The sequence below is a fragment of the Trematomus bernacchii genome, unplaced genomic scaffold, assembly GCF_902827165.1.
Source record: "Trematomus bernacchii unplaced genomic scaffold, fTreBer1.1, whole genome shotgun sequence".
Taxonomy (NCBI): Eukaryota; Metazoa; Chordata; class Actinopteri; order Perciformes; family Nototheniidae; genus Trematomus; species Trematomus bernacchii.
The window spans coordinates 13,105-28,340 of record NW_022987522.1 but is presented as its reverse complement, the minus strand read 5'-3'; the positions used below and the strand labels follow the sequence as shown (position 1 = coordinate 28,340).

Below are 15,236 nucleotides of genomic sequence, written 5' to 3'. Positions count from 1 at the left end.
TTTTCACACCTATTTTATATTTTTTACAACACTTTAAAACCCAAATGTGAGGACAGGTCCATCTTTATTCCCCTCAAATATTAAAAATATGAATGCAAGTCATACATTTCTCAGGTTTCACTGCACCCAGTTCCAGGAGTTTCAGTATTTTTCCAACCCTTATCTGAGTTGTTTTGTGTCAACTTCATTTATAGAAAGCTTTCCTCGTGATCTTAGAAATTCTCACTACTGTTTGAGTCGTTAGTGGACGGATCAACAGAGCCTGCGGGCAGCTCCCCCCCCCCCCTCCTCTGCTTCTACATAAACCCGATCCCACATCAAATCCAGCCATGAAGCTTGCTCCTCCCTGTCTGAACTCTCAGTATAAAGCCCTCCCTCTCCTAGTCCACCTCAGAACAAAGTTTAGAAACGGTGTGAGTGAGCTTAGCCCTGACTGAGGGAAGCAGAAACCTCACATGGAGAAGGTTTATTTATTTATTTAACTCACCGTCTCCTTTTTCCTCTCGGATGTGGATTACTTGAAGCTGACTCGTCAAAGGATTAAAAAAAGGATATTGTGTTTTTTATTGAAAGCTATGGTGGCTTACGATGAACTGGGTAGCTTGGTGCCTATCAAACGGACTCTGCAAGTGATAGACTACCAGAACCAAGCCAGCAAAGACTCAGAGGTGAGGAGCACAAATGCACAATTGTGATAATATTTCTACTTTTAAGATGTTTTAACACGGATGTCCTTTAAATGGAGCCATGCTCTTGTGTCAGATTGCGAGTGAATCAGCGCCTATCCCTGTTTTTATCTCACCTAGTCACACATTGTGTTTGTTCATGTGTGTGTGTTCTTCTAAGGTGAACTTTGTGCCTAGGCTGAGGTTTGAGATACTAAAGTTAATCATTGAGTTTCACCGCACCTACGAAAAGGTTAACAAGTCGATTGACCTCTCTTTAGGGTTGTGTATTCCCTGTCTTCTTCTTAAATATGCATCCCAGCAGAGGTGGGATATGGACGCAAACAGTGAAGCAGCAGGGGGTAAACTCCCAGTCAGCAACCATGTCTACAATTACTTTGCTTCTTTTGACCTCTGACATTAGAAAAAGCAATTTATCTGTCATGCAAATGCAGCCTGAAAGCATTCCTTAAGCTGCAGAAACAGGTGTGGAAACCAAGGTGTGCTACTTAAAAAAAAAAGTAGCATTGCAAAGTGCATTGTTCCCTTTTGGATTTCAGGAAGATGTGCTTTCATTGACAGTAAACCACTTGATAAAAGAGAAGTCAATTCAAGAAGTGAGTCCTGTTCTTCAATGAACTGCACAAATGATTCACTCTGAGTTTCCACATTGTGCTGACTTGCTGATGACCTCGACTCATTCGTTTGCGGTGTGACTGTTCTGGTCTCCTATCGGCTGTTATCCCAGGGTCACATCTGGCATATTTGCTCACCAAAGTGACATCAAAGGGAGAGCACAGGAAGCACTTTTGGGGAAAACTCCTGACATTTAAAGGGTTGTAATCTTGGGTTAGAAGTTGAAAAGAGTGCACCACACATGGACAGTACGTTTGTCTGGAAAGTGGTTCCTCTGATAATCAAAAGCAGCAGCTCCAACCCCGGATCTGTCTGGTTCCTCTGATAATCAAAAGCAGCAGCTCCAACCCCGGATCTGTCTGGTTTCCTGAAGTGATCCAGACTCGGCGTAACTTTTTGGACAAACTGCCAGGAATAGCAACTTTCACTGTCCGTCTGCACTGCTTCACTTCACTGCAGATAAACAGAGACTGGGACTAGTGGTCTTTTGTTATTCTGGGGCCAGTTCACAAAGCACTACTGACATTCAGGACCTGCAACACTTTTTTTTCTTTTTACAATACTTTCTTTTGTCTACTGAGATTTAAAGGTCCCAAGTCAAAACCCTGTCCCTGCACGTGGTACAGAGTCAAAGCTGTTAAAAATGTGGCGTCTCTTTTTCCTGGCCCCTGCCACTAGAGGGCTTTTGTAAAAATCCTCAAAGCTTTCTGTCTGCAAGCTGAGACGGCATGGCCGCCGCAAACCAGACGGAGTGGATCTGTTTCCCAGCTGTGTCCGCAGCCTAAAGCCTTCAATGGCTGCTCTGTTTCCCAGATTCGCTGAGCCAAGGCAAAACCCCATTTGGCCTGAGTCAGGAGAAAACATATTGGGCCTTTTTAGTGGTGCGGTGTTCATTTCAGAGCCTTCATTAGTGTGAAGATCTGGATTGCAGGGAGTGTAATCTCCAGAAATGCTAATTATGGCTGTGGCTGTCTCGTGGGTTTTTTTTTTTTTTTTTTTTTTTTAAGAGGCTCTGAAATCATTACCTCAGATCTTCAGCTCTTTCATTTCTGTGTCTGTTGTTGTTGGAGCGAGGCCAAGCACTTCTCTTCTTTCTGACAACCTCAGGGCTGGGTGAGAGAAGGAGAGAGAGAGAGAGGGGGGGGGTCACCTGGCCCAGGTGTAGTGCTGCTCTCACGCGAGGCCTTTTTAGAGAGCCTGTCTGAACCCGCAGCCGTTAAAAGTGCCGTGAACGCTGTGTAAACACTTAAAAAAAGGGCCCACATTCACCCTGTTTATGACTGCTGTGGGGGTCTTTTTTACTCTTTACACACTGTCCCTACTGCTTTTAAAGAGCTGGAGCAATAAGGAAGCATACTTTTTAAGAGCAATCTAAAGACCCCCCCCCCCCCTGTTTAATTTGGCTTTATTAAATGTTAAATATATATTCAGACCGATAAACAGGTTGTTAACAAAAAGGGAAGCATTGATCACACACTGTTTGAGTTAAGGAACAAATTGACCCTCAGGGGAGTTGTAGCTGTTGTCAGGTCAGTAGCAGAGTGTGTGTGTGTGGGGGGGGCGGGTGTTGAACAGCTGAGAGAAGGGTCTCCTGCATTCCTTGAATTCCTCCTTCCCCTCCGTATCAGAGTCAGAAAGGCTCTTTGTGCTCGGTGTCTCTCACATGATGGAGCCAACAGCTGCTGGATCTGCTTCTCACTTTTTCTGTCCGTCCGCCAGTCTGTCTGCCGCTGCTCGACCTCGGCTCAGGCTTCTCTTGTTTCCTCGCCCCAAAGAGAAGTCAATAATGAGGATTTATGGCTTGACTGGTGTGTTTTATCTCAAGGAAGTCACAAGGGAGCGTCTGGACTCACTGCTTAGGTCTGAAAATGGCATCACTGATCGATTCGTTCAGGGTTGTTGCGTGCAGAATGAACATTTCCGACTTTTCAAACTCATAGGAGCTTTATTGGCGTGACCATATCAAAACAGAACAGTAAAGATACATGTGGCACAACAGCAAAAAAAAAACGTTTCTTAGACATGGAGATATGATGGAATAGCCTGACTAATCTGATTTTCTCTTTGTTTTTGCAGGAACCCAGCACAAAGCGTGTCCGTCCTCTCGGCAGGGTGACGTCGCTAGCCAATCTCATCTCTCCGGTGAAAACTGGGGCCGTCCGGCGCTTCGGCCAAACCATCCAGGTAAGCTCCCGTTACATCTCGTAGAAAAAGGGAGCTCCTTGGGGCAACTAAACAACCGTGGCTTCGAATTGCAACATGTCTGACTTCTGGGGCTTCCTCTTTCCGTTCTTCAGGCCTCTTTTCGGGGCGATGGCAAGTCGCCGGGCGTTCCCCAGAAGCCTTGCAGCAAGGCAGCGGCCCCAACACCGCCCAAAAGGAGGAACAGCATGCTGTGGTCGGAGACTCTCGACGTCCACCAGAAGGGAACTTTCTCCACCAAAGAAATCAAGCGGCAAGAGGTGAGAATCAGCACCGAGACATGAACTGTTGAGGATTAATAGGAAGTCAGAAATCCAGACAGTGGTGAACCCTCCTGTCTAGCAGACGAGCTTCACATATCCCTGCAGTATTTGTGTCAAACAGTCTAAATGGGGCTAAAAAAGCCTTCCTGTGCTCATTTCCCAGTCTGTGCGCGGTTCACATTCACCTGAGAAGCTAACAAACTAGCGCCTACACACCCACTTGTCCTGCATATGTCAGACATCTTAGCCAACTGTCAGAAACAATACACTTAGTATAGCTTTTAAAGAGTAAGAAGGAGAGGGAGAGACTTCAAATTGACCTCATTCATTGGCAGCAGTGCAGTTAATCAGTTTAATCAGTTGCTGTAACGTAATGACATCTTGATTTATGTGTTTTGCTTAAAAACTATCTTTTTGTGCTCCTTCCTCAGGCCATATTTGAGCTGTCTCGCGGAGAACAGGACCTGATCGAGGACCTCCAGCTCGCACGCAAGGTTTGTTCATTAACATCGCAGAGAGAGTACACATTACACAAACAGATTAAATCAAAGCCTGGCAGAAGCCATGCCAGCAGCTATTAAAAGACGACGACTTGTTATTCTGTCTTTTCTCTTGTACTGCTCTTCACAAGCTATTATTAGCCTTTTTGGGATGTTTGTATTTGACGTTTTGGCTCTCCTCTCGTACACAGGCGTACCACGACCCGATGCTGAAGCTCTCCATTATGTCGGAGGAGGAGCTCAATCATATTTTCGGAAACCTGGACGCTTACATCCCTCTGCATGAAGATCTCCTTGTGCTCCTGTCAAAAGCCACAAAGAAGGATGGGACTGTGGGACAGATCGGACAGATGTAGTAGACTGGGTAAGATTTCTATCAAAAACAATTAACGTGACCCTTTATGAACACACAGTTAGAAATACACTACATTTATACAATATTGTACATTCACATAGACAGTACCGACAATATATAATTCTTTGTTACAAAACGCACCTTTTCTTTGTATCCTAATTACGTAAACCTGTTACTTGTCGATTGCCTGGTTTCCAGTGAGAAAGACAGCCTTATTAAGTGTTTCATCTCCCCTCCAGCTGCCAAGGCTAAACGCCTACAAAGACTACTGCAGTAACCAGCTGGCCGCCAAGGCGCTTCTGGACCAGAAGAAGCAGGACCGACGGGTTCAGGACTTCCTGCAGCGCTGCCTCGAGTCGCCTTTCAGCAGGAAACTAGACCTGTGGAGCTTCCTGGACATCCCTCGCTCCCGCCTGGTCAAATACCCCCTCCTGCTTAAAGAAATCCTGAGACACACTCCAGCAGAACATCCAGACGCTGCCAGCCTGGAGGAAGCGGTAAGTCAAACACAAGTTAAACAATAATGAAAACAACCTGTTTTCACTTGAAATAAGTACAAAAATCGGAAGTGAAAATTAGCTTGGTAAGATTTCTTGAAATAAGAAGGGATATTTAGATAAATCAGATATTGTAATTAGCTGGGAGAACTAATTTTGAACTATATTTGACAAGAATCAGGAAATGTTGTTACAATGGAAGCCGCAAATGCTCAAAGGTTTTCAGTTTTCTGATGTTAGTTGGTGATTTTCGAATAAATATGTAAATAAATATGTGTTTCATCTGAGATACAACTCAAAATAAGATTTTTTTTACTTAACAAGATGATGCATTGTCTAAAAACAAGACCCGATATCTCACTGCAGTGTTACTTCTGAAGTTATTGTGTCTTATATCCGGTGTACAGACATATTCTGACTAGATATTAGACAAATATACTTGGCAAGATTTCGAGTTTTTGTAGTGTAGGAGACAGATTTGTTTAATTCAGGTCGTTTACATTATATTTACATCTGTTAAGAAAAGACGGACCCTTTATTGATCCCCGCAGAAACAGAATAAGACAGAAACACAGATGGTTGATAGTAGAAACTAATATTTTGACTCCTTGTGTTTTGCAGATCACCATCATGCAAGGTGTGCTTTCCGACATCAACATGAAGAAGGGAGAGTCAGAGTGCAAGTATTACATCGACAAGTTGGAGTATCTGGACGACCGGCAGAAAGACCCTCTCATCGAAGAGTGCAAGAGCCTGCTGTGTCACGGAGAGCTGAGAAACAAGAGCGGCACGGTAAGAAAAACACACATCTTCAATTATCAAGAACATTACATCCCATATAAGGCATTTAGACTGTAACTGCTCCTAGGATTAACCATATTAACTTTGATCACAGCTTCCAGAAATCTTAGTAAATGGTTACGTAAAATATCCGATTTTAATTTCTCCAAACATTATTTTAGACCTTTTTTGAAAGTTTTACATTTTTATATTCTAAAATCTATTGTAGTATTTTGTTAGGTATCATAAAGCAGCAGCTTTAACCTTTTGGGTGAAGTTAATTGAAGATTTGAGCATGTTAATTAGGCATAAAGGAGAATCGTCCCTGAAACTGATGAGATGCGAGATCACACTTTCCAGAAATCGAAGTAAATGGTAACGCAAAATATCCTGATTTTAATTCCCCCTTGTTTTTTTGTTTTCCTTCCAGAAGCTGCACGTGTTCCTGTTCACCGAGCTGCTGGTTATGACCCGACCCGTCACCAGGAACGAACGCCAGTGTTTCCAGGTTTACCGTCAGCCACTCCCGGTGCACGATCTGGTTCTGGAGGACCTGCAGGACGGAGATGTGAGGATGGGCGGATCCTTCAGAGGCGCTTTCAGCAACGCAGACAAAGGTGAGGCTCGGATTCATTCAAGGTTTCAAGGCTTTTATTGTCATTTGTACATAGCTACAGTGTAGATATGGCAATGAAAAACTTAGGTCACAAGCTCCTCCAACAGTGCAACACAATAAAACAGATAAAATAGTTAAAAGTGTAAGTAAATATAAATAAAAATGCCGGGCAGTTAGTGGGTAAAGACTTGGGTTTTGTCAATTATAGCAGTTAGCTAACTCCATTTTTTTTCTTTTTTCTCCTCAGCTAAGAACATTTTCCGAGTGCGATCCCCAGACCCGAGCCAGGCGCAGTCGCACACGCTGCAAGTCAACGACATTTTCCACAAGCAGCAGTGGTTGAATTGCCTCCGCAGTGCTATCTCCGTCCACCGGCCGCTCGGCGAGCCCTCGACGCCGTCACCGCCTGCGAACGTCGCCCGTTTGAAGCGCCGTCCTTCCTCAGTGTCGGCCATCGTACACATGGAGGAAGTGAACGAGAACTGCCCTCAGCGGACGACTCAATCCGCCCCCTGCTCGCCTAGCAACAGCACAAACCCCAGTCCCACGACGACGTCCCCTTCCTCACGATCGTCGTTGTCATCTTTGTCGACGACATCATCAACCTCGCCTCTTTCCTTAATATCCACAACGAACAAATCAAAAAAGGACAAGAAGTCTCTCTGTTCTTTAGGGAAGAGAAAAGAGACTATGGTGTGAATCGAGGAGATAAAGAAAGGACTCCTTGGTGGACATTTTGTTCTTTTTGTATGTTAAAAGACAACGTGGAGAAGTGTGGGACTTGTATTTATGTGTTATGTGTGCGTATTATTATTATTATTACAACAGTGTTCTGTGTTACTGTCCTCTTCGGCAGCTATTTACTTTACCCCTCCATCCAAGTGCATCCAAGTATTGTGGAGAGGTGCACAGCTTCCACCAGTTTAAAAAAAAAAAGGGAAGCAAACACACACATTTCACACATGTATCTGTGTGTGTCTTGAGTGTGTTGATTTCTTGAAGATAGAGGTGGTGCATTCAATCTTGTTTACTATTAATTTGATATTTAAACATTATTTTAGACCTTTTCGGGGGGGCTAATGAAAGTTTTACAATTTTATATTCTAAAATCTATTGTAGTATTTTTTTAGGTATCATAAAACAGCACTGTTTTAGCTTTTTAGGTGAAGTTAATTGAAGATTTGAGAATGTTAATTAGGCGTCCCTGAAAATGATGAGATGTACTACACAAAGATATACAAATTATCTGTTCAATTCTGATTTTAGATTAATCAGAAGACATGTCTTATTTTTATACATTCCTTTAATGACAGATGTTAAAAACCTGGACACTTATTTTTATTTTTATGCATATACGGCCATCAGAGGCATTTATTTAAATCCAGAGACAGATTCAGTCTCTGTTTGAACAAATATCACAATGAAAAATAGTGGTAGCAAATCATCTTTATGTCAAATCATGTCGGGAAGAGATGAGGAGTTTTGTTTTGAAACAAAATTTTGAACTGAGCCATGTTGGTTTTCAAAAAGCTGACTTTTCAAAATGAAACAGATCACTTTTGAGTGTACAGTAGCAATTTGCATGGAGATTTATTGTGAACACTACAGTAGCAGGATGTATTTACCTGTCCTAGGAAATGGACAGATTATAAGTAAAAGACTGGTTAGAAATGGAAATAAGAAAAGGTTGTTGAAGGCTGAAGAGAAAAGAGAACAGATGGAGAAAAGAAGACTGAAATAGATGGACAGGGCAAGATATTAACTGTGAAGTTGATGTGATATCTTGCTCAGAAGGATAAAAGGTGGTTAAAATACCACGAGTGAAGTTGGAAAAAAGTATGTAGGGGAAGGAGGAGAAAAGAGAAGGTTTTTGGATATGTGCATAATATGAGAAGAAGAGAAAAAGTAAAAGAAAAGGGCAACTCGCTTTGCTACGAACTGTATGTATTTAAAGAACAATAAAGATCTGTGTAAGATTTGCAACTGAACTTCTGGTGTCATGTCTTTATGTTTTTACCTCATTTACTGATTTAAAAAGGTGATTTTTTTCACATGAACATTGAAACTAGTCTGACGTCTTGACCTAAAGCTTGAGCAATTAGCAATTTAGCAGCTTAGTTTTGGATTAGCTCATAAACTAGCTCTTTCCCTGTTAATGGTCGTTAGCATGAAAACTGGCAGCTATTTGTTTTAGCTTAAATTAAATTGACAGGCTCAGTTTTAATGCCTAACTAAATGAAGAGATACCTGAAACTCTCAGCCAGAAAGCAAATAAGTGTTTATGTGTTTGCCTCATTTACTGATTTAAAAAAGGTGATTTCTTTTCACATGAACATTGAAACTAGTCTGACGTCTTGAGCTAAATCCTGAGCCATTAGCGGTTTAGCTTAGCTTAGCAAAACGACTGAGCAGAGAGAACTTGCTTAGTCTAAAAGTAACAAATCATGTTCATACTGTACCAGCACGTGTAAAGCTCACTAATCTACATGTATTATGTCATTTGTTTACTAAGTTTAAAGACAAGTAGTGGATTTACCTGGAGTCATTGCTTGTTTATCCTTTTAAGTTTTGGATTAGCTCGTAAACTAGCTCTTTCCCTGCTAATGGTCGTTAGCATGAAAACTGGCAGCCATTTGTTTTAGCTTAAATTAAATTGACAGGCTCAGTTTTAATGCCTAAATGAAGAGATACCTGAAACTCTCAGCCAGAAAGCAAATAAGTGTTAATGTTTTTGCCTCAATTACTGATTTAAAAAAGGTAATTTATTTTCACATGAACATTGAAAGTCTGACGTCTTGAGCTAAATCCTGAGCCATTAGCTGTTTAGCTTAGCAAAATGAATGAGCAGAGAGAACTTGCTTTGTCTAAAAGTAACTAATGTACATACTAGCACCTGTAAAGCTCACTAATCTACAGGTATTATGTCATTTGTTTACTAACGTTTAAAGACAAGTAGTGGATCGTCTCTGCTTGTTAATACTTTTAAGTTTTGGATTAGCTCGTAAGCTAGCTGTTTCCCTGCTTTCGGTCATTAGCATGAAAACTGGCATTAATTAATTTAAACTCAAATTAAATTAATAGGCTCACGGTTTTTCATGCTAAACTAAATTAAGAGTTACCTGACAGTCTCAGCCAGAAAGCAAATAAGTGTTTCCCAAAATGTTCCTAAAAAGGAGATAGCCTACCCCTTGATTTATGACCGTAACTAAACAGTTGGTGCCAAGAGAAACATTTCCAGAACAGGATTTTGTTTCTCAAACTGTTCAACCTATTTGCATATAGAGAGTCTTTATTAAAAGAAAAGCTCCACTTTGTCAGGTCTGTGATTTTCATTTGGATGACCTGACAAACGGTCCAAAAGAGCCTCTTAAATGTTTGAGTTATTATGAATACAGATTGAAGGATTTAAAAACGGGAATGTAATGTGTAGCTGTGATGATTAAAGCAGGCCTTAGTAAAGTGATCACTTGAAAGAAAGTAAAGTCAGACAGCTTCATTTTAGCCATCACTGTGCTTTTGAAGTGTGTTCGAACTAGGCAGATTTCCATCCCTTTTATTTTGTCTCTTGGCAGTAAAAGGGTCTCGAGACTGCCTCAGTTATCATTCTCCAAACATTTGCTCATGCTCTCCCCACACTCATTTACTTTAATGGAAGTTGAACATGTACCAGTAATATTGTAGGTGAAGTGGGAGCTGCTGAGTTCCTCGGCAGCAAAGCAGCTCCACAACATATTTTCTTTAATTTATCATAATGAAGTTAATGTGTATTGCACAATGTGATGGATGCAGGATAATGACTTCATCATTTCCAACATATCAAGTCTTTCAAGTATTAAAATGCTGGCTATTTAAGGATAATTTCATCAGTTTATTTTACAAATAAGGCGTAATCTTTCTTGTGTTATCCCTCATTTGTTATCAATTATGGAGAAACTGTACTCATCAACGTATGATGGATACACAACATTTTACACTATGTAATTTATTTAGATATTTATCGACATACTATACTATGTCGTCTTTTTTATTTTATTTTCGACATACTATACTATGTCGTTTTGTTTCATATTTTTCGTGTCCTATGTGTTTTTGGGGGAATTTTTCCAACATAATATACTTTTTTGTTTCTTATGTAAAATACTACAGCATGACGCTCTCCAGAAACGTCCCTCTCAGCAGTTCATCGATTGAAGATCTTTGGGAGGGATTACTGACGGACACAGACAGCTGAGCCTCCTGTCAGTGATCCGTCAACAACACATCCTTTGACACCCATTTGTCTCCCACCACCAAAACTAAAATCTCCAAAAACAAACCCTGACAGCTTCAGTGTATGACCTGCCCTCGAGTCATTATGAAGCATCAGATAAAGGAAGCAGAAACTTCCCTTACTGATCTGACACTTTTACCTTAACCATAATGTGGAAGTGACCTAATTCTGGGCACTTGCCAATGTGACAATGAGCTGAGGTGGCAGGATTCACTTTTGTTCATTTTAAGGAATAAAGTATATTTCTCAAGTATGCTGTGTTCATTGCTTTGGATTTTCCAAATGACAAATCAACACCAAATTGAGGTCAGCATTTGTCATGAAGGCCAAACTGTTTTATTTCAGTCTCTCAGTCGGTCATGTGACTCCTTTGGGCCAAAAAAGACGTTCCCACACACTTCAACTTGAAAAGAGACGTTTGTAAATCAGCAGATTGTTTAAAGTAAATCAGATACCTAGTGTGAGCACTTGAACAGCCTTTTTAAATCATTAGGTCCTTGGAAAAGGTAGAAATAGCCAAATCCAGAGTTATTTTTTAAAGGAAACCCTTGTCTTCTTGCTCTATGGATGCAGAAGATTAACGTCTTCATGTTTAATCAATTATGCAAGATAGACCTAAGCATGTGTTGTACCCTTAAAAAGGGAAATAGTGAGTGACACATGTAGTTCATTTTATCTGGAAAACAGTTATTTTATTTGACTGATAACGACATAAATATCTTGTGATCTCGAGAAAACTCATGAACTTCTTATGGTAAAAGGTGGTTTGAAAATGCTTAAAGTATCGATGTGCAGGGATTTTATAGTTTAATTCTTTCAATCATTTTATAGTCATTTCGGTGGGGCAAAGGCCAGTTAAAACTGCCTTGCCAGAGAAGGCTATTACAGACTGAGTGGGTGACATACAAGGACTATTGTAAAATAGATGGTCGGTAAAGCTGGAGAAAAGCAACCTCTGCAACATATTTAAATGAGCACAACTACACACAACCACTTGTTGTCGAGGCTCTGTTGGACACGTGGGCAATGAATTAATTCACTCATGGCTCATGAATGATAAAAAGGCCACACATCCCCACACAAAGTGGAGATAATATAAAGAGGGATTGTCTATGAAGACAAGAGCTAGCTTACTTTGTTTGCAATTGTACTGTGCAATAGGCACTTTAATGTGAAATTATACATTTAAAAAAAGCCCCAACATGTCATTTTTACAAGGTTTCAATACCTTTTCTGTTTCTGATTACAAGATGTGTTGCTTCTCTTTATCTTCTAAGGTTTCTGTTTCACTTAAGCATCCTTTTCTTAATCAGTCAGATGCTAGGAGGCACTGGAAACTCCCTGGATATGAAACTTAAGGATCAGTTTACCAAATTAACACCCACTAACAAAACAAACTCAACATGAAATCTGACCAGCGATAGCGCTCGGGGGCATCTTCAGAAGACTGGAGGTCAAACAGGTTCACAGCACTCCTCCATCAAAACCTGGACTCCATGTTTATGTCAAAATACACTCGGCTGTGCTCGTCCTGACAGATCGGCAACTTGTTCAGTCATCACTCACACACCGTCGAAAGGAGCTGTCAGCTCAATGTGCTTTACTCTCTGACAAATATCACTTTGTCTCGTGGATTTCCTTTTGCCTCAGGGGACGACATGTGAGTGTGGGAAAGAGGCTCACTAACATAGTTTCTAAATGAGGATTTTCTCTCTGAGATGTTTTACACGAAACAAAAGCATGGTTTTTATCTCATAACCCGCAGTGTTGTGAATAATTGTAACATGTTTTTCAATAGGGCCTCACAGGAGAAGTTATGTTAGCAGTATTTCTGTATAAGTAACTTAACTGCATCACAATGACTTCACCTTTGCTACTATACAATGCGAATATGATGTTTTCCCCTGAGGCTAACGAGTGAAAAAAGCTCCACATCAAACCAAAGAAGACAAACATCAGCTAACCTATAGCCTTTGTGTGCAATGTGCCTATTCCAGTTAAAGGCAACTGGAAACAAGTATGTGTGATGTTCAGTAAAATAGCATCCTCCAAGATATTGCTTTCTGTGTCAGCCTTTCTTTCATTTCCTCTTAAAGAGGCGCAGGGCTTTGTGGGCATAAACACTGACCTCTAACTCTGAGCTAACTGGAGTTTTGCTTGGATGCCAGTAATGCCAACGTTTTCCCAAGTCTTTGTGAGTGAGTAATCTCTCTTTATGTTATGATGTTGGCTAAGTAAAGCGCTTCAGAAAGCATCACTGCCAAGAGTTGTATAATAACTCCCAAACAAAGGGTAATATAGCACCTTAAAACCTGCTGTGAGAGCAGTTACATCTGGAAGGAATGCTTTCATTTGATTTCTCTTCAACAGGAATCTGCTCCACATTCACTCACAGATTAAGTCTAAAATAGTGACCTGGCATCCTCTGTGCTTGCCTCACCACACTGACTCACTCCTTCAGGTATTAAATACTCTTCGGGTGAGCGCTTTGTTTTAAAATCTGTCACCGGATTGTTTACTGTTCTCTTAAAAGAGATTAGCGGAGCAAACCAAGCTCTCTGGTCCAGATGAAACCAGAGAACCTCAGATTATCTCAGATTGGACTGAGAGTGTGTTACTCTGCTTTCTGACTGCACCACAACCCATAAAAGGTCCTGCAATTTTTCCGAGTCTGCATCAGGAGCCACACTTCATTTCCCATGTGAGACGACTTCCTGGCTCCGTGCTTTGGTATAGTTTGATATCAATAAATATTCTCCTGTGGGAATTAAAGCAGCAACATTCCCAGGTAATAGCTTTGGTTATGAAACTCTTCCATGCAACGCCATTACAGGAGACCAATTTCCTTGGAAATAGTTGGACCCTTTACCATTAAGTACAGGGATACCATTATACCTTTAATATTCAGATAGCGTGATCACTCTCAATGTAATTAGAGGTTACCGTTTACAGCATGTTGGCAGGACCTGCATCCTGACTCACCGAGGTGAGAACAGACATTTACCTCACCGAGATATTATGTCAGAACATGCGTGTGTCTGTGTTCATACTTCATATAAAAGCAGGATTTGCAAAGTGATTTGTGAGTGTTTTGAGTGGCATCAGCATATTATACTTAAACATTGTTTTGGCAAGAAGCGCTTATCTGATACAAATCTTTCTCATTGTGCCGAAGTTTACAGTACTATAGGACTGTAATGAATTGGCTTCACTTTGTAAATCTTTTATGATTTCATTGTTTGATACCAATTTATTTTATTCATTTTAGTTTCCTTTGTGCAGATTCCAAACATAACATGAGCTTATAAGGGTTTACATTCAGGTTTTAGGCTTTTAGATGACGTTACGTACTCCGAATGTGGCTGTATAATAAGTTTAAATTGTGAAATCACTGATATAAATAAAAAAGGACAGAGTTTTTAATCATATTGCATCGAAACAAGGCCTCTAAAGCAGTTGAGAAGACTGTAAAGACCTAAAACATAAGTGAAAAAGTTGAGGAAAGCCGAAAAAGAGGTTTATATCAGGAGTCAGACAGAAGGGGATCCAGTGTTTAAAATCTACCATCTGTCACGCTTTTTAAAAACACAATTCCACAGTCAAAACATACAGAGGAACAAGTGGAAAAGCTGGAGTTGAATTAACAGATGCATGCGTGATATCGAGTCTCAAGACCACACAGATCTGTGTCTGAACGACAGGAGGAGATCTGGAAGATTGTTTCCCCCCAGAGGCATTTCCTCCAAGCTGTGTGGTCCCCCCTCCCAAGAAAAGACTAAGATCTATAATCAAAACAGAGGCTGATTATCATAATTACGAGAGACGTTCAGCACTGATCCCTCTGCCTGATCTCGCCCCACTGTGTGTTGTCCAAACTGGTGTTAGAAGTTCACGGAGAGAGGACGGAGAGTAAACTTGAGACAGAGGGATTGGTGTCAAGTGAAATCCTGCCCTCCAGGTTTCATGTTGCCTTTGTTACTTCAACACCTGCAGTCCTGTATCCTCTTCTTCCTCCTAACTCCAGAGGATTCATGCAGGGCTGAAAGGTCAGAGTGCAGAGGATGTAATAGCGAACTACTGAAATGTCTTTAAGCCATACTAACATGTTAATCAAACATAGTATAGTGTGTCGAAATATGAGAAAAAAGGAAGAACACAAGTCAAAACAAACAACCCGAGGAATGACTTTTAAGTAGTTAATAATAGTCCCATAGTCAGACAAATAAGCCACTTGGTATAGTTGTATTCTCATCCATTTCCAACACGCATCATAATCAGCTGCCACACACATCCTAATCAGCTGCCACAGACCCTGTTAGTATGTAAAGGTCTGGAAAGAGAAACATGGAAAATGTGTTGGAGGCCCGACCGTCCCACTCCTCACTTCATAACAGAGTTCCTGTCAGACAAAACAGTGCAGCGCCAGAGAAGCAGGAACATTGTTGTCCTGTA

General features: G+C 40.9%; 1 protein-coding gene across 1 annotated transcript; it reads left to right on the top strand.

The window, feature by feature from the left end:
- Positions 1–387: 387 nt before the first annotated feature.
- On the top strand, positions 388–8,502 carry LOC117472802 (neuroepithelial cell-transforming gene 1 protein-like). Its single transcript, XM_034118214.1, is given in 10 exon segments — positions 388–668; positions 3,378–3,485; positions 3,599–3,763; positions 4,198–4,260; positions 4,458–4,611; positions 4,614–4,630; positions 4,861–5,118; positions 5,740–5,910; positions 6,329–6,515; positions 6,762–8,502. Coding segments are annotated over 10 exon segments (1,668 nt in total). The 5' UTR covers positions 388–575; the 3' UTR covers positions 7,214–8,502.
- The last annotated feature ends 6,734 nt before the right edge of the window (positions 8,503–15,236 follow it).